This window comes from Myripristis murdjan, chromosome 18, assembly GCF_902150065.1.
Source record: "Myripristis murdjan chromosome 18, fMyrMur1.1, whole genome shotgun sequence".
NCBI lineage: Eukaryota > Metazoa > Chordata > Actinopteri > Holocentriformes > Holocentridae > Myripristis > Myripristis murdjan.
Window position 1 is genome coordinate 8,950,071 of NC_043997.1, and position 20,559 is coordinate 8,970,629.

Here is a 20,559-nt window from a genome sequence, read left to right on the forward strand (position 1 = left end):
GTGAGTGAGTACCATCGGACGACGAAGTTTACGGGCTACACATCTTTATCGTGACAAAAACAAAGAGTACAGGTGTCGCATTTGGTTGACAGCCCACAAACCTGCCCAATACAGACATGGTCAAAATAAATAAAAGGGTCTCCTTCTTAGTTTCTTCATCCTGTAACGGGTAGTCCTTCAATCAGTGGTTGTGTGGCATCTTGAAGCTCATCAGTTCATGCTAAGGTATGGCATCGGGGCAAAAAAAAAAAAAAAAAAAACTGGGAAGGGTTGGAATGTCATGTAGCAGGAAATGAGGGTGTGTTGGCAAGTCTTCATCTACATACATGAATAAATTCACTATTAAATGTAACATTGAGACAATGAACAGAACTTCACAACAAAAAATAAAGAAAAGAAAAATATGAAGCTGCAAATACAAAAAAGAGGCATACAGTTATCTTCCATCAACTTGTGGTATTTCTTCAGTTTTGTGGCATTTTTTTCCTTAGTCTTCAAACTCTTGACCATTTTCAGCAACTGCCAAAGAAGCTGGCAGTTTTTCTCCATTTTTATTTTACATCAAGTTATTTAAACATATGAGATGTTGTGGTCGATAGTCAAAGGTCTAAACTACACATTCATAATCTGTCAACAGCTCTCAGGTCTAAAGCCTGAACTACACATGAATCTTAAATCATAAGTATACATTACAGATGGCAACATACAGCCAGCCATGTTTGGCCTTACAGAAACATTTTGGTACATCAAACAATTTGGAGGACATCAATATCTGAGACCTGTAACACGAAGCAGGATTCAGGCTTTAGCGAGATAACTTGAGGCTCCACTCCAGAATTTCTGTATCACAAAGATAACCAGCGCCGTGATACAGGTTATCCCTGATCACCATAATCTCGATTAGTGTAGCTGGATAGGTCTGAAATCCAGGGAAAACTGAGCCTGCTTCGTGATACAGGTCTCTGGTCTGGTATGAGACTTAACAATGACAAGAGTTAAACAATCCCTCCAGGAGTTTGAAATCCACATCTCCACCCAAATCCAGCAGGGGCTGGTGGGTTTTAAACCATTTGCTACTGCATTTTTACAAATCCTACAAACTAAAGACCCTTGGATCAAAATCTCTGAATATGGTATTTCAATCAAAAACAAAACAAAACAAACAACAACAACAAAAAAAAAAACAGTAACTTTACAATAAAGACTCCACAAACTCCTAGAGGGAGAGACAACAGAGTGCAGTTCTCAACTCACCTTCATCTGAGCACATTCTTTGTTACACAGAGAACAGGTATGTGGAAAGATTCTGGGTGTGGCCGCTGTATAGTCAGTCATCATGGATGGCGTTGGCAAGTTCTTGCCAGCTGTAGACGTCACTGGATTATGCCTTATGGAAGGTGGCAGGGGCATCAGGGTCATCAGGGGAGGGATTGTTGGATCAGGAGGCCTAACTGTCATTGTACCACCCGGGTGAAACACTGAAGGTTGTTGGCCAAATGAAACATCAGTGACACTGTGGATGTGAGGAGCTGGAGGAACTGTTTTCATTGCAGAGAAAACTGGGGGCCACACCGTTGACTGCATGTGCACCTGAGTTTGCTGCTTCGGCATCTGCTTTGGCTGGTGTGTCTGCTTCTTCTTTTGACCCTTAAGTCCAACAACCAACCGTTTTGCTTGAGTTGGACTTTGATCCTTGTTTCCACTGTCAACTTTGCTACCAAGGACCACAAGGCCAGGTCGGTTGGGGTTTACACCACGGACCAGAGTGGAGGTTGGGTAGGTTTTAGATGCTGGTTGTCGGTCAGCTTCTGGTTCCATTACTGGAATGGGCTTAGAGGCTTCAGACTCAAATACTGTGGTGTCCATGTTTTTTTTCTTCGATAGTGAGATGGAAACCGGGATCCGCTGGGAGATCTGGTCTGGCCTCAGGGTCTGTTTGGTTAGCTCTTGCCTTTGAGGAGATACAGAGCTCAGAATCGAAGTGCAAGAAGAGCCGAGACTGCAGGTAGCACTCCTTGGGTCGTGGGAAGAACCCAAGGTGTCACATTTTGTTAATCCCCTTTTTTCTGCCCGTGACTCTGGGCTACGGCTGCTACTAGAGTAAGTGTCCATCATCTTACTGTCACTCCCACCACTGCTGGCTCCAATGCTACTGCTCTTGCCACAAACCTCTTCCCCAAGCCCTGCAGTGTATTTGCCAGTATGCCCATAGTCGATCACTTTACTCAGCTGGCGAACACCAACAGATGCCATTTCCTCCTTCCGTTTCCCTGCCCCATCAGAACTACCCTCATACTCCAATCTGCTCATGCCTCCACTCTGTTGAGGCTGGTGGGCCATTGTGTCGTCAACAGCAGCTGCAGATCTCTTGGCCTTCTGGATGCGAATCTGCCGTAGGATGAACGGCAGGTTGGCGGGGGTGATCTGGTCCTCAGGGTAGGAGATAAGGTGTTCCAAGTCTTCCTTGCTGAGTCCAAACTGCCTCAGAATGGTGGCAGCAGATTCGGAGGTGTATTTGGGTCGGCTAGGCTCAGTAACAGTTGCAGGCTTGTCGGACTCTGGATAATCTAATTCTGAAATGGACAGCATATTGCCTCTTCTTGAACTGGAAGCACTACTGTTGCCATCACTACTGACTGCATAGTTAGATGTCTGGAATAACTGTGAACGCTGGGAAGTCTGGGGCAGGGGCATGTTCTGAGCAGAGGAAGAGGTTAAAGATGACGATGAATAAAAATTAGAGGAGGCATCGGTAGTGGTCCTCTGGTAGTCCGACAACCAGTCCAAGGAGCTACTACCACTTGGCTTGTCCGTGCGTCCAATCGAATGTCCAAGCGAAGCAGAAGGTGAAGACATGTGGTAGCCAGTCATTCCCAACCCTGAGGAGAGCGTCTCCTCCCTTGAAGTGCCGGCAAGGTGAGAGGCCTGTGCTGTGGCCTGCTTCGGCCTCTGCATTGATTGGCTGAGGAGTCTTATCTCCTCTCTGGCTCTGCTGATGTGCATTTCTACAGTGCTCCCTATATCAGCAGGGAGCATGGACCTGCTCTGTCCAGGCCCATAGTTGGACTGGGGCAGCACTGACGAGAGCCTTCCCCCAGAGCTGATGGAAGTCCCAGAGGGAGCTCCAGAAGAGCTGAGGACAGATCCAGGGTCCAGGCGAGAAGACACTCCCAGACGGTCCACCCCTGCCTGGGTACCAGAGAGACCATATTGTCCCTGGGAGGATCTTTGGTTTTCCAAGGCATAGGGGTTATATAGGGGATGGGACATAGTGTTCGCAACCTTCAGAAGGTTAAGGAGATTGATGGCTGCAGCAGTAGGGGAGGGAGGTGTCGGAGGTATATAGGGAGCAGGGGTGTTACAGTTGGCTCGACTGCCAACAGCAATAGCGCTGCTTATCTGTGTCAGGGCAAGCTGGGCTTTGATCTGAGCAAGCTGTAATGAGGCAGCCTGCTGGCCGATCAGGCTCCCTGGGAGCCCTCCAATCAGGGGGCGTGTTAGGGGACCAGTGGCAGGTGAAGATGGACAACGTTCCAATAGCAACGCAAAGCTGAAAGAGTTAACAGAACACAAAAAGGGTTATTGAGTGGGACTGGATCTCAGCATCTTAGAAGGATAAAATCATCATCTGGAATGGTCTAGGCAGAGTTGTCCAGTCACGTTACTCCTATCTGGTATCAGCCATTTCACATTTCCTGGTGTTCACTGTTAAGAAAAAACAGCAGGCAAGAGCAACGGAGAACAAGCACAGAGACAATGAAAACAAGGCCACTGCAGTGTGAAAGAAAGCATAAAGACCAGAAAGTGAAACTGGTAAGAACAATTACAGCAAAAGCAGACAAAGCACGTTCCAAACAATTAACATCTTTCACAATGTCACATTACCATCCAGACCAATTAAGATTATTCTGAAAACAATGCATAAAATAGTATTACTTGAAAGGACAATTTAACACACATTGATTTTGTCTTCCACTGACACAGTAAAGCATCATTTATTGAGTTGTAGGTTAGGCAATGAATTAACATCCGATTATGGTGTTGGGATCATCTTCAGGACACACACACACACACACACATTCATATAGTTAGGGACTATGCAAGTTAGTTTGTGGCAGTTAATTGTATGTTTGTCCATTTGTAATAAGTTGGTACAGTGTCATGAAATATGCTTCTAACTGGGAAGAATTATGTTGTGAAGGATTTGATGATAAATTTATATGAAGAAAGTATTTCAATAACGTTAAGAATTACTCTAGTGATACAAGCAAAAAAAAAGCCTGCTAGTAGCTAATAACTAACTAGCAATGTTGACATTCTACAAAACTAGTTGACTGCACATGCACAATGCAATTAACAGCAACCTTTTTGTTTCTTAGCCAAGAATTTTCACACAGGAAAAATGGTAGCCAACAATGGCAACACTAACAACTGACTGGTTGCATTCAGCAGTACATTTGAGTCAATGCCAACCATTTCGCTTTGAAACAATCACCGACAACACATCCAGTAGCTCAGTCCATATTGAGGAACTTGTGGTTGAAGACACAATGCGCCATCAAAATAGTTTAAATACTGCTGAAATGTGACAGGTTTACACCCGATTGGTAAATAAAGACAGTTAACTGCCTGTCTTGTGAAAAATGTTCATATATCCCAAACCAATCTACTGTCAGTCAGCTGGAGGATTACAGAGAATCCTACTTCATCATACAGACTGAGAGACGAGAGAGGATGAGGCTTGTTCTGGTTTATTTAGGTGACAAATCCAAGGCCAAAGTCTGACACAGCTCACATCAACTGCACTTCATAAACTGAAAACCACAGAGTAGGACAAAACAAAGAGAAAGCAGCAGGTCTTATTAACATGGTTCATTAGAGTCACCACTCTGTCACCAATCCTGATTTGCTGTAATGAAACTCATTAAATCAAAAACAAAGCCCAATTCTGTTCACTTCGGCTTCCTTCTCTCACTCCCTTTCCTCACCTACTGAGTTCCTGAAGGAGAGAAGTGGTGGTGAGGGAGGAGGCGAAACAAGCAGAAGGAAAGACGAAGGGCAAGCAGCCCGGGCCAACCACAGAACAACCTAACCCTTTGAAATACACAATGAGCCAGATGCAGCAACATTCTTACATATTTCTTAATTTTCTGTTAAGAAGAAAAAAATGTGACAAGTCAACTCCAGATTCTCCACAAGGTCTTAATCAGCCGAATCAGCTCTTACCCAAGTGTGCAGGATGATGAATCCTACCTGTTCCAACCTGTAAACGTGCGTCTGTGATGCAATTTTACTCTTTCAAGTGTGTTTCACACTTAATTCTCTAACACATTTAGCATTTCTACTGTTAAAATCATTTATATCTATGAGAAACAAGCATGCATAACATTAATAAAAAGAGATCATGTCATTTTTTGAGCTGTAAATGCCAGCGTACTTTGCCTAACACCACAAAAATATCATAGAGCTTAGTTATCGGAAGACATCATGGGAGCTGTCACCCTAGGTGGAGAAAAAAAAAATTCGGACATGCTAGACTTCATTTGCGGTGTTGCGGGGCGCCCCAGATGCCACATCTGTGATTATGTCGAAGAAGCTTTTGAGGTGACACAGGGTCATACTGCGTCACGTCATTGGGGTACAACACTTGGGCAGTAAAATCCAACAGATGGCGTGCGACTATAGAATACCAAGGCTACCTTCCTTGGAGCACACCCAAAGAGCATCTGAGCAGACACCATCCCTTTAGCGCCATCTGCTGGTACCCTCCAACATCGCAGCTCCAGTGTCAAACCCCACCAGGTCTCAGCTTTCTTTTAATAACCTTGGATTATGTCACTCTACAAGGAGTACTACTGCCGTGTCTCACGCCATACATTCATATTCAGGCCTGACACTGGAAAGCTGTCAGTGTCAGTCTGATCCAGGCCTTTGAGAACAGCCAAAATAAGAGGAAATTTGTTTGTATATCACTTGATGCATCTGGCCCGTTGCGTAGATCAGGATCAAATGTTGTCAGGTTTTTAACTTGACCTAATAACTATAAAACAAATAAATGAATAAAAACACTGTACCTGTGCAAACATACTATCATGCGTGGGCGTAGAAGGCATTTTTTGATATAATGTTATGCTGTCTAATGATTTCCCTGTTGCAGACAAATTTCCAAGAGAGGCACACACACACACACACACATACACTACTCACAAAAAGTTAGGTATATTTGGCTTTTGGGTGAAATTTATGGAAAATGTAAAATGTTCACGCTACAGTGATATTATATCATGAAAGTAGGGCATTTAAGTAGAAGCATACACTGGTGATTTCCTCATCTCAAACAATTTCTTGAAACAAAAGCCAACAACAGTGGTGGTTATACCACAACAAAAAATGTCAGTGTCAATAACTTGTCATGTGCCCGTGAGCATCAATTACAGCTTGACAACGACGTCTCATGCTGTTCACAAGTCGACTTATTGTCTGCTGAGGCATGGCATCCCACTCTTCTTGAAGGGCGGACCTCAGGACATTGAGGTTCTGGGCTACAGAGCTCCGAGCCTCTACACGGCGACTCAGCTGATCCCATAGGTTTTCTATGGGATTCAGGTCTGGAGAAAGTGCAGGCCACTCCATCTGAGGTACCCCAGTCTCCAGCAGCCGTTCCCTAATGATACGACCTCGATGAGCTGGAGCATCAAACACCTGATGTGAATTTTGCTGTTAAACTCCTTGTTAGAGAACAGCAACTTGTGCAAAAAGTACTGAAACATTGAACAGTTGGACATGTGCATTCAAAAGTGTACAGAAGGTCACATTAAGTTCACCTGTAAAGGTTATAATGCATTTTAGGTTCATCCTGAAATTTCACCCGAAAGCCGAATATCCCTAACTTTTTGTGAGTAGTGTATGCACATTCAGACAGACAGCCAGCCACACACATCAGTATTACTCATCATTCCCCCCTTATGGATTACCTGAAGAGGCATCAGTACAATATTCCAGGAATATTTCTATATTTCTATAACAGGAAATAGTGCCCCTGCAAAATCCCCAGTCATTGCCAAATCTTCCAGTGTGTGGCTTCAAACTCAGTGACCTATGAGACATTGTCTTTAGATGTGAGAGAATGTCAGACTTTAGTCTTTTAAAAGTCTTTGATACACATCAGATGAACTAAAAACGTGAACAAATAGTCAGATAGCTTCGACGACGTTAGCAGTGCCATATTCGCCTTGTAACGCAAGGCACAACCCCAAACTATCACTTTCAGGAAAATTAAAGATGCAACAACCAATCTGATAAGCAAAGCGCCCTTTAAAATGTCGTCAAAACGCTCATTTTGTTTCCCAAACACGACCTGAAATGCCCGAAAGCTGAACTAGCTAACCTTGCCATGCTAACCGGCGTTAACACTTAGCTTTCATCCAGGTCACGTTTCGCGACACAAACACCGCTGTCAGCCACCAACACGCACTATTTCTGCCATAAATCAGATAATAACACATCTTCCGTTGCCTTAAGAAGTGTTTCGTTGCATACCTTCAGTTTTTTGGGGGGTTATTTTTAGCAGGTTTAGCTTGAAGAAACGCGTCTCCCAGCCGAAGGACTCAACCGGGAAACAGGAAATGATGGGTGTGGGTTGCCAGGTTTGCAAGGTTGGCTTTTATCCTCCTCCTGCGGCGAGGAATGAATGAAGGTTCTCCTTTTTTCACTCTTTTCATCAAAAGGCATATGGTATGTATTTTCTGAATCCAAGTTTAAATTTCAGTGTATCAAATTCAAATGGCATAACATATCAAAACACCTCACATTCACAAAAAAAAAAAAGGATAACAGAAGCCTTAGCCTACTTATCAAAATATGACAAATTACTTCCCTTCACATATTAAAAGCTCATCGTCTTTTTACAGGGTGACTGCATTGGAGTTCACAAGAGAGGTGTGTTTGATTGGACTGAAATGGAAAGGAGGTTCCAAAGTGCATTCATGTTGACCTTTTTTTTCCTTTTTCTTATTTTTTTGTAAATAATTGTAAAACCTTTCCACAGGCTTCTAGACAGCTACTGGCAACCCACTCTCCCTGATCTAAGGTAGAGGTGTGAGTTTGTGAGGAAATGCCACCTTTAACAACAACATATATACACAAGGCGCCCGCTTTATCAGATCCACCTGTGTAGTCTAATGCAGTTCAGTGCAACAGCTCTGCCATAAATCCTACCTCTTAATAAAGTGTATAGCATTCAGTTTTTGTTGGAGAATGTGTCAATTTAATTCTGTGTTTATTATTGAGGCTGTAGTTTGCAGAGGTCTTGTATTGGACTGAATTATATTGAGAGATTCATTTTTTTTTTTTTTTAAGACTTTTTTTTTTTTTCAGTTACCTAAAATGTTTTTTCACACCTGCAGTTTTAGTTTTTAGTTTAGTTTCAGTGAGCCATACTAACCTTGCAACAAGCCTTTGCATTTCCACTGATAAAGCTGTTACAGCTGATAAATCTGCTGAGTCATGAAAACTGAGTGAAACAGGATGAAACGTCCGCAGTTCAGACGGATGTGTTATCACGGCTCTGCCAGATGGAGGTGCCATTCTCACATACTGAGGCCATACATCAATCAACACACTTGAACACTGAAGTCAGCCTACATTCAGTTAGTTTTAAATTCATTCTGAATAAATTCTGTTCTGAATAAATTTTCATAATACAAGGCTGACATTTAAAATCTATTATTAAAATATCATTTTAAAGTTGAGTGTTTGAGAGCATGAGATATTTGCAAAACTAATCACATAAACTGAAAAAAATGTGCAGTGTATTTATGTTTACACTGCACAGTATGTATGTGTATGAGTATAAATTAGTAGGAGTAATTTGTCATCGTCTGATGGAGCGATGTAAAGTACCGGACTCTGGAGCGGTGGAAATGTTCCCTGCCTGACTGCATTGTGCCGACTGTAAAGTTTGCTAGAGGAGGGATAACGCTATGGGCTGGTTTTTCTGGGCTCGGCCTCGGCCCCTCAGCTCCACTGAAGGGAAATCTTAATGCTTCAGCTCACCGAGATATTTTGGACAATTCTCTGCTTCCAGCTTTGTGGGACCAGTTTGGGGAAGGAAGGCCCTTTCCTGTCCCAGCATGACTGAGCCCCAGTGCACAGAGCAGCTCCATAAAGGCATGGCTGGCTGAGTTTGGTGTGGAAGAACTTGACTGGCCCGCACAGAGCCCTTTTCCACCAAAGAGGTTCCAGGGCTGGTTCGGAGCCAGTGCCTGACTTAGCACCAGTTCTTTGTTTTTCCACCGCCCAAGCTCCGGCCAAACTGGTTCCAAACTGGTTCCAGGCAGGCACCAACTTTGAGCAGGGGCTAAACAGGGGCCAGAGAAAGAATCGATGATGCGACCCACCACATCATTGGTGGGCAGGGTCACATACCCAATCAGGAACAGCAAACACTATAAACGTATAGCTAAACGTAGTCGCCATTCATTCCGACCACAAATACGACAGATAGCCAGCAATAGTTGCGTTTTTCGCCTCTGGATCACAATGTCAGCTTGTAAAGACACGAACAGTATTTGTACCGCTACGATGGGTCGTCCATTTGTCGTCCATGTTGGTTATTGTGATTCCGAGCGAGCGTCTCGCACACCCACGTGATCAAGTTTTCCGCTGACGTCATGACGTGGCTCTGACTTGGCTCCACTTGGCTCTTGGCCGATGGAAAAGCAAACCGGTTCTTTGTTGGAACCAGTTAAGCACCGGCTCTAGCACCAGCACTGAACTAGCACCAGGTTCTTTTTGATGGAAAAGGGGCAACAGAGCCCTGATCTCAACCCCATCCAACACCTCTGGGATGAACTAGAACGGAGATCGCGCGCCGGGCCCTCTGGTCCAACATCAGTGTCTAACCTGACAAATGCTCTTCTGGATGAACGGGCAGAAACTCCCAAAGACACACTCCAACATCTGGTAGAAAGCCTTTTCAGAAGAGTGGAAGCTGTTCTAGCTGCAAAGGAGGCAACCAATTCCATATAAATGCCTATGGATTTAGAATGGGAGGTCAGCAAAGCTCCTGTAAGTGTGATGTGATGGTGGCCCGATGCTTTTGTCCATGTAACAGGGCTTAAACACCATGGTCAAACAGACAGTGACCTTGACTCTTGTGCTTTCTTTCCTCTCTATTAGCTTCATACAGCTTTACGTATCAAATTTTACACCATCACGTCACGTCACACAGACTCACATGAGCCCTATTAAAGAAGATAAACTGTTCCTGTGTCTAAACAGATCTAGATCGGCCGAGTTTAGGGAGAGTTTTGGCGCTCCCGTCCCGATCGGTCTTGTTGCTAAGTCACGAGACGGGGGAACACCGCGCCGGCCAATCAGATCATGAGACACCGACATTCCCCAAGCGGGATTGAACGGACACACACACGCACATCTCCAACCGTGTCCTATACTTAGAGCCGGTTTGGGCCTGATATCTTGGTTAAATGAACGGCTGTTGATTTTACAGACTGTTGGAGCAACAGTTTATCAAAAGGTGACGATTAATATTTTCATTAAAGGATCGCTCTCTGGTGGGTATTGCACCGTATTACTAATATATCCTCTTTATCCGCTACGGACCGCAGGACTTAACACCTGACCACGGCGCAGCAGCTGACTGGCAGCGCTCCGTGTGTGTGTTAAATGTGTGTATGTGTGTGTGTGTGTGTGTGTGTGTGTGTAAGAGAGAGAGTCTGAAGGGGAGTTTGAGCCAAAACAGGCTGGGTTTTATTTTCGGCTGTCATCGCTACCCTGCCCAAGGCCCCGGCATGGACCTCACACACACACACACAAATATAATCACTTTGTCTGAGTTTAACACATGCGCAGGTAAAGCTTGACCTTTGACCTCCTTACCTCATTCCCTCATTCTTGCTTGTAATATTAGTGATCTGAGTAATAATACTCTGTAGTGATATTAGTTATTCCACTGTTGTTTTTATAATGCATAAAACATAAATAAAAAAAATTAAGAATCAGAAACACTTTATTGAGCTGCAGTTATTTAAATCCCAAAGAGAAGAATTAAATTATAACAAACAGAAAAAGAAATAAGAAATATAAAAATATGTGCCTTAGAAAGGGGTTGAAAAGTATGTGCATTATGTATAAATATCTGCATTCATTTGACTTGTGCATTAATAAGTATGTGCATTATGTGCATTATATCTAAATATGGGCATTAATCCCACAAAATATTACAACAATAAATACAGAAATATGAAACTGAGCCCAAACCCATATACACCATATATACACAGGGATATTGCACTGTTGAAATGGTATAAATTATTGCACAGTGCTCCCTCTTAGACCTACTTTTGCAGAATTTAGACTTGGAAATACGTTGAATAATTTCAAACAAGCCCTGCGTTTAGTAACCGTGTGTTTTGATGCGGTTCTGCTGCGTTTCACTGCTTGCGAGCGACTTGGGCTTCCAAGGCGGCTGCATGTCAGCAGTTTGTACCTCCAACATGGGAAGTACAAGTTTCTCACTTCAAGTGCTCTGGTTGGAAATATGGGGTAACCATAGCAACCTGAAACCGTCAAACACAGCCAGTGTAAGACATCTTATTTTACAGGGAGTTTTATATAGGATAGCAACAAAGAGAAAGTATCAAAAAGTTGCTTTTTTTTTTCTTCGGCAGCACTGAAGCAAAGAGCAGAGATTATTATTATTTTGCCGCCGTTGACAGGCCTCATCCTCTGTATTTCCTCCACCAAATCTGCCATCATGAAATCTGAAAATCAAATGTGCTACTAACTTTAAATGTGATTAAAAAAAAAAAAAAAACATTGTTAGGGATATTTTAGAGACATTATGAGACTTACAAATGTTTAAAGATGTTGAGAGAAATTTTCCAGGTTTTAGAGACATTTCCATACATGTAAAGACATTTAGATATATTTAAAAAAAACATTTTTGGGACATTTAGTGATATTTTAAAGAAGCTCTGAAGAAGACTTTCTGACACAGCAAAGCTATTTTTGAAAGATGATGTGGCTGTCATATATTACATGTCTTTCTCTCCATCCACAGGAGGGGAGTGTTACCTCAGACTCCATAAATCTAACAGTTTAATGTTGGTTTGCATACCAGCGAACACTCACTCAGCACTCCACGGGACAGACCTTGAAAGCCGCCCCCTATGGCATAAACTATGGCCTATGGCGTACACACAATCCACCGAGCGACACTTTAAATCTCAGCAGCAAAAAAAAAAAAAAATCTGCATCTTAACATGTCATTTAATCTGATATTCAGGGTTCAGATCTTGTTTTTTTTTTTTTTTTTTTTAAATCCAACTTGTTTCCAGAAATTTTCTTGAATCAAGTGTCGTTTTAATCAATCCTAGTGGGCTGATCTGCCTTATTCTGCCTTGTTTCAACAGATTTATACTTGTTTCCAGAAAAAAAAAAAACTGAAATAAGTGTGATTACCTCATCTTACTGGGAGATTTTTTATTTTTTTTTACCTTGTTCGAAGAAAAACAAGATTTTTCAGCTGAATATGAGACCCAGTGACTAATAATTGGCTGCATGTGGGCAAAACTTAAATTACAAAAGGTGTAAATTCATATTGAGTAGGTGCAGCTTGCTTGAAATTAGCAGCAGAGTCAAACTGTTTGGAAAAAAAAAAAAAAAAGTCATGTTCAACAAGCTCAAAGAGTTTGACGAGGTGTGTGATCCCATTTGAAGACAGAATGTAATCTCTCTCTCCTTATCCACCAACTGTAAACTGTGGTCATTACAGTGCGCAGTAATCACACTTTATGTCTCTCTTCGCTCTTATTGATCTGAATTTGACAAACACACACGCACATTTATCCGTGCCCCCGCGCGAATCCGCAGCATCTCCCTCCCCCCGCCCTCGAACACGAGGTCAGATATGAGCTTCATCCCCTCTAATGATGTCAACAATTCGTCCGGAGGTAACCTGACCCCGCATCAGTGGCCAGCGAGGGCCGGCCGCCGCCAGCCCCGACCAGGAATGTGAAATCTCAAATTAGTATCTGTCTTCGACGCCGGGATCTTTCCAGAAAAAAAAACACGGCTCCTATTTCCTCGCCTTGGCAAAATGGAGTTTCTGGGCTGGGGAGGGCGAGTGAGTCATGCCCCCGCCTCCCTTCCCCCGTCCCATCACTATGGCTGCCAAGATGCCCTTGAGCAAGGCAGCAGAGGGCTGGTGTGCTGAGGAAAAATGCTTCCTTGGAAAATTAGAAGGTTTAAAAAAAGAAACTCGGGTTCGAGTGTGTCATCATCCGACCCTCCCGTCCTCTTTAGTGCTATTTATACCCCGTTAGTAATTAATGCTTTTCAGTGGCACGCATTCAAACGGGGGTGATTAAACGCATCGCTGTGTGAGGTTAAGATTTCACATTTTGTCAGCGGCTGATTTAGCGAAGCGAAACGTGACGTCTGCACACTGCAAAGCGTCTTAACAAGTCCTTAAGTCTTGTCTTCAGAGTTAAAACTCTTTGGTAGATTTGTTACCCGGTTTGGAGAAAAACACAATATTAATGCTGATTGACCTCTAAAAATTCACTTCAAATCTTCCTGAAATTACACATAGAGGAGAAGAAGAGGAAGAAGAAGATGTGCCAAAACTAATTTACAGATGAAATTATAGACATTTTGGCTCCCTCAGGATTCCCATTACAAGGTCTTTAGTATGTACACTGCAAAAAATCTCCATCTGAAATAATCTGGTGTCACACAAAGACTTAAAGTCTCGCTTGCCTCAAAAAAATCTACCAGTGGGATAAGATAATCCCACTTGATTCTAATGATAATCAACTTATTTCCAAAATGTTCTTGAATCAAGAGAAACTTTTGTCATCTTTGTGGGCTAGTCTAAGGGCTAGTTAGCCCTTATTGTATATTTTTAGTTTTTAGTCTTTATAGTCTTTATTGTATATATTTAGTCTTTATGCTATTTTATTTAACTTTATTATATGTTTCTACTGATGCTGCTGTAACACGAGAATTTCCCTGGTTGGGATCAATAAAGTATATCTATCTATCTATCTATCTATCTATCTATAGTCTGCCTTATTCTGCCTTGCGGAGGTGAAGTAACTCATTACATTTACTCATGTTCCTGTCACTGAGTAGCTTTTGTGTATACTTGTACTTTTTGAGCGCTGAGTATTCATTTTTATCTGTACTGCAGTGAGTTTTTACAGCAGAACTTCTACTTCTACTGCAGTAAAACACCAGAAAAAGTGACAGTGCTTCTGCTTGAGGGGCTGATTCCAGTACACTTTCTACCACTGGTGCTTTGTTTCAACATACAGTATTTAGACAAATGGGATTATCTTGTCCAACTGGCAGATTTTTTTTTTTTTCACTTTGTTTGAGGAAGAACAGGATTTTAAGACTGAATTTGAGACGAAATGATTGAGTTCAGTTATCCCCTCATAATGTCCTCGCCTCTAAAAAAAAAAAAAAAACACGTGGGACAGTCAAAATCTTATGACATCCATCCTGACCTTGACCTCGACCTCGCTTGACTGACATCTCGTGTGACGCGGGTGTGAGGTTACCTCCGAGGCTCCTGGGAGCTCCTGGGCTGGGAGCTGCGGCCCCCCGGCGACGCGCTCGGCAGCCGACCAGACACACGGCTGTAAATCACACGCCGGGGACGGCAGGGCGTGTACGGTAACCCACACCGGACAAACCCCAACGATACATATGTCAGAGTCATAAATCTCTCCTCGGCCGGTGGCGTTTTAATGCGCTCGGATCTGAGAGATGTTTTTTCGACAGGCGGTTTGAAGGAGGGAGACGAAGGGGGAGCTTGGAAACACACGATGGGTTCGAGTGTGTGTGCTGAGACATAAAAAGCTATATCATAATATATAATATCCACTAAAAATAATCATTTTGGAGCTGAAATATACAGCAAAGAGCTTCAAAAACTAAATTGGCTCATACATTTCACACGTTTTTGACTGTTTCCTGTTTTGTTGAGTGCACTAGTGTTCATGTTCGTCTCCCTGTGTGTGTGTGTGTGTGTGCGTGTGTGTGTGCATGTGTGTAAGAGCGCTGCCATCCTCTAAGGAGCAGTTAACAGAGGGTCTAATTGGCACTCATGAAAACAAATCGCAATCAGCTCATACACAGAGCTCCAGTCACTCAGCACCGGGTGGCCTGGACACGTGTGTGTGTGTGTGTGTGTGTCTATGTCTATCTTATTAACAGTTGTAACATTGAGATGCCATGATTTTGTTTATATCCCAGCACACTGGTGTATGGACGTGTGTGTATGTTGCCCATAAATACATAACATACTGTTATGCATAATGTGATGTACATTGTATTCCATAATAAATCACAGCGTTCACCTCATTGTAAAGTATTAAATTTCCCGCTGTAGCTCATCGTGCCAGGACCTGAGCATTTCATCACTGAAAATGCACATAACGTGATGAATATGATGGTTGAGTCTACATGGTTCTCAATTTGTTGCGCCTTATTCCCACACTTATTCCACATTTTTGCATTTTTTTTTTTTTTTTGGAGTCTAAATGGTCCTAAATGGTATCATGAAATCAGGAAATGAGAAAAAGTAGAGCCAACCAAGTAGAAGCTGGTTCCTCTTCTCATCTTTGGTGACTGAGCTTTTATTTTGAAAGGCTCCCATGATCTATGTCATGGATTTGATTCAAAATGTGGTGACAGTCACAGTAAGCGATCTACGTCATCATGTTATTCTGGTTTTACTTAGTGTATTACTGGACATTATGTGTTTTTTTTTTCTGCTAGCCTGGTTATTATTGAGATGTAATTTGTTTTGTTTTGTTTTGTTTTTATTGTTTTCTACTGCGAACTCTGCAGTGCATCTCCACCAGTCTGATTATTAAATATGACCATCTGAAGCTCCTCGTGCCTCGCCCTGACCTCACGGAGGATGATGGACATCGGAAAATGATAGTGATACTGCATCACAGGGTGCAGTGATTAAGTGTGTGTGTGTGTGTGTGTGTGTGCGTGCGTGTGCGTAGTTCGGGTTACATCATCACACCTCAGCTTCTTTTACAGCTGAGGAGAGTTTTCATCACCGCAACGGAACGTGTCGTCCTGTCTCAGAAACACACACACACACACACACACACACTAAACTTTACACCGTATCAGCTGATATGGCCAGTGAGCTGCAAGACTTTTACTATTTTAGGAGACGAATGCAATGTTCGCTTAAATCAAGCCTATAGAGAGGAGAGAGAGGGGCTTTGATTTTGTTTAAATGTCTGATTAAAATATATATATATATATATATATATATATATTATAATAATAATAATTTAAATCAGTCTAAAAAAAAAGGTTTATACTTCCACACACTCACACTTGCTCACACACTGTCGATATTTCTCAGTTCAAGGCAGTTCAATAAGCCTCTAACAGTACACCTCAATAATAAAAGTACGATTAACCAATAATAACATGCTATAAATAATATAAAACAATATTATATGATATGGAATTACCTCAGGCAATATTTTACAGGAATGCAAATGATTCATTCATGAAAAAATATTATTATTTTCATATGAAACAACAATTTGCTTCAGTTTAAGTGTAAGTGTCAGAATGGGAGGGCCGGTGTCATTTTTTTTTTTTTTTAAACAGTCGACATCTGAGTGTATTAAAGAGATACTGATTTATAAAAAATTATTAAGTTTTTTTTTAATGTAATCTCTCACTCTCCTCGTCACACACACACACACACACGTCCTACATTCATGCCAGTCGTGGCTGTGCGCTCTGACGTCCTGTCCCCACTCGTTACGTGAAGTCGCCTCTATCTGCCGCTGGATTGGCCGCTTGACCCAGAAACTCTCTTCACGATTGGCCGAACTAACGAACGGGTCGCGACGCGGACCCGGTCGCTCGCTGAGGCCGAGCTGCACGGTGACGGTGATCGTCTTTAATTGAAATGTCGAGTTAGTGATTTCCCACAATGTCAGTGAAAAGTAAAAATCACACTCCTTAATCAACCCCCGGCATGTCTCATTGCTGCATTGCATTCTGGTTTTATTTTTTCCCTCTGCTGTGTCTCCTCTACGATGGATTTCTCCCCGTGTGATCGTTGAACTAAAAGAAGGCCCTCGCTCTTTGATAGTGACACCAAAACCTGATGTTTGCCACTGATGTTTCGGATCAATTGAACATTTCATGTGGTCAAACTCGATTGTAGCTGCACGGGAAACGTCATGTGATCTAGCTTTAGTCGGGTCTCAGTGGGAAAATTAATGAAATTTCAATTTAAATTAAATTTTTGATGAAGAACAAGACTTTAAACACTGAAGATGAGACTAAAAGGGAGATTTTCTGCTCTAGCGGATGGTGGATTTTCCTGGTGCTTATGTGTAGCTGCATGTCTTCAGTTCACCTGCACTACACCTGAGCTGGAACCAGTCATGGAACCAGTAAAAACCAGTAAAAGCATTAGGACTGTGACGAGTGGTGGAGTGTGTGTGTGTGTGTGTGTGTGTGTGTGTGTGTGTAACGCTGTGTTAAAGTGTTAACGGTCAACGAATAGGAGACAGCTCAGCGAAAACAGAACAGGACACAGAAATAATGGTGTGAACTTTAAGAGAAGTGCCTGTCTGAGTGTTTGCGAGTGTGTGTGCATGTGTGTGTGTGTGTGTGAGAGAGAGAGAGAGAGATGTGGAAAGCAAAGTGAAGTGAAGGTTGAGAGGACAGAGGAGAGAAATGGGGGAGACGATGAAGCAAAAACAGAAGAAAAGGAGCAGCTGCACTTTCAGGTCCACCTGTTCTCATAAACACACACACACACACACACACACACACACACACATATAAACACGCACCCCACAGATTCCAAATACCAAAACCCCTTTTACGAGGTGTTTGGTCATATGGTGAGCGTGTATAATGTGTGTGTGTGTGTGTTGCACAAGGTCAGTGTGTTTTTGAGCTGACCGCAGTGTTTCCTCCGGTTGTGGGACAGCATTTGGTTTTCCCATCTCGGCTTTGCCCTGATGTGAAAACTTTGCCGTGACTTTTGCCTAAAATCAGCTGCGATCTGGAACCCTCTGATTTGGAATCACCGTCGATGACGCTGCTTCCAACCGACGAGTCACAGGATGAGCATTTTTGCTTTCACTTTTTAAAAAAATGTGGTTGCTTGAAAATCACAATGTCACAAAAAACGCAGACTGGGATGTGTATTTGATAATATAATCCTGTAAAAAAAAAAAAAAAAAAAAAAAAAAATATGTGAATCTCTACACTAATATAGTTCATGTGAAGCAGCCATTTGGAGTTGTCATTGTTGATATATATATAAACCACCATTTCAGCATTGGAGGGTACAGATATGCCTGAACATTGAATTGCTAATATATTCCAGCAATATTTTTGGGGGGGACATTTTTGTGTGTGTGTGTGTGAGTTTGTGTGTGTATGTATATTTTTTTTTAAATAAAACATTGAGACGACTGGTGGGGTTTAGGCTGCAGTTATGGAAAGCACCATGATGGGACTGGTTCATTAGGCTTATGATGTCACCAACCCCACCTGTCCTAGTTCGGATTTTTGTTCTTTGTTGCAGTTTCAAATTGGAAAAAAGCAAATTAAAAACGACACATGGCCAAGGTAACAGGGTTAAAAACTTGATTTTCGTCTTTAGTACCCTGACGGCTCGGTGAAGTGTGGCGCGACCTCCACCATGTGGACGGAGACGGTGTCTAGCAACGAACACAAGAACGCATTTAAATTCTCCTTCAAACCCCTAACACCATCATGTTTTAAAATCGCTCAGTAACACAGTGTACCCCGGTGTAATTTGACGATGCAGTGATCGGCCAGTCAGCCTCAATTTAGCTGGTTGCGTGGCGCAACATTTATGCTGCGTTCACATGGAATCCGGCAGATGACGATGGATGATGGAACAGCCGGACGCCAAAACAAAACACGCATGTCGATATGTTGCCGTGGTGATGCCGTGTTGCTTACAAAGATCATTTCCTTTGCCGCTGTTCTCCGCCGGCCTCCACAAATTTCCCCGCCCTGCTCTCATCCACTCAAATGACATCCAGGTCGCCGTCCACCGTCTGTCGGATTTCACGTGAACACAGCATCACACGACGTGGTTCAGTCACGTGCAGACAATCACTCACACAACATGTCGGCCGTGTGGAAGTACTTTACAGTAAACAGAGAAGATAACAAATGTATGCAAGTGTACAGTGAAGCCGCAGAGGATCGACTTCCAGATCATTCAGAACAACAAACCTAATCTGACACCTTAAGCAGCACAATGTAGTTTTTAGAATTAATTTATAACTGAGATTTGGGGCCCTATCTTGCGCCAGACTCCCTAAACCCGCTATTTGCGGATTTAGGATTTAGGAAGAGGCGTTCCCCCGTAAAAGTTGCTATCTTGTGCACCTCCCGCTATCCGCAAAACACCTCCGCTACCCGCTATATTATGCATAGGCGTGTTTTGGGCGTTACGCCAGTTAAACCAATCAGTGTGCCAGGTGCCATTGCCTTTAAGGGCAGGCTGTGCTATCCTAAATCCTAAATCCTAAACCCGCGATGGAGAGAGGGAGGTAGATTTTCTCAGGGCTTCTACTGAGGCTAAACCAAGTTGGCTTTATATACATATTATATATTATATTATAGGCGAGTTAATTCGGGAGGTGGAGCCACATGTGTCCAAGTGGACGTGTCACAAGGTTGTACTGATTGAGTAAAATCCCCCGATCACACAACACACACACAAGAGGCAGAGGTGGAACTATGTGTAAACTAATTTATTGACAAGGTAGATTGGGCAAATAAAATATTAAAAATAAAAATATAGCACAGCTGCTGGCTTATGATAAAACAATAAAATGTGCTGGCGTAAGTGTCCAATTAAAACAGTCTTTCCTCTAAACAGTCTATATGAGTAATATACTCAGTCCATTCCGGTGGCGTCCCGGTATCAGTCCGACCGTGTGCGTGGCGAGGCTCCGTCGGGGCGTGCATTGAAGCCGCCTGGGCGCGCTCTCGTAACAGCCCAAACTTTAGGGATCGTAACAGCCCAAACTTTAGCGGATAGCGGGTGGTCCTGACCACCCGCTATCCGCTATCCCTAAAGTGTGTGCGCAAGATAGCAACTTTAGGGATAGCGCATGAAACACACCCACAGACACACCTCCAGGCGCAAATGACGGAGTCGGCATAACGGATAGCGGGTAGCGGGTGGCGCAAGATACCGTTTAGGGATAGCGGAAGTTCCTAAATCCGCAATTTGCAGGTAGCGGGTAGTGGCAGCGGGTAGCGGGTGGCACAAGATAGGGCCCTTGGTGCCTTGTAATATCATTCTGTTGCTCTGAGACCTGCTGAAACTGATCAGATTTGCGAATTTCTCATTAAAGACAAGTTAAAAAAAATTATATTTGTACATCTTTCTCTGCATTATAGTTCTTAACCCTCCTATTATGTTTGGGGTCAATATGGGGTAAATGATTAACTTTTTTTTTTTTTTGCTTCATA

The 20,559-nt window shown here is 42.8% G+C and overlaps 1 protein-coding gene across 1 annotated transcript in view; it reads right to left on the reverse strand.

The window, feature by feature from the left end:
- The window catches only part of LOC115376204 (uncharacterized), a 94,046-nt gene that overhangs the window by 66,358 nt on the left and 7,129 nt on the right, over positions 1-20,559 (reverse strand). Inside the window, exon 2 of the mRNA XM_030075696.1 lies at positions 1,255-3,550. Coding sequence (XP_029931556.1) covers positions 1,255-3,550 — 2,296 coding nt within the window. The remainder of the gene's footprint in view (positions 1-1,254; positions 3,551-20,559) is intronic.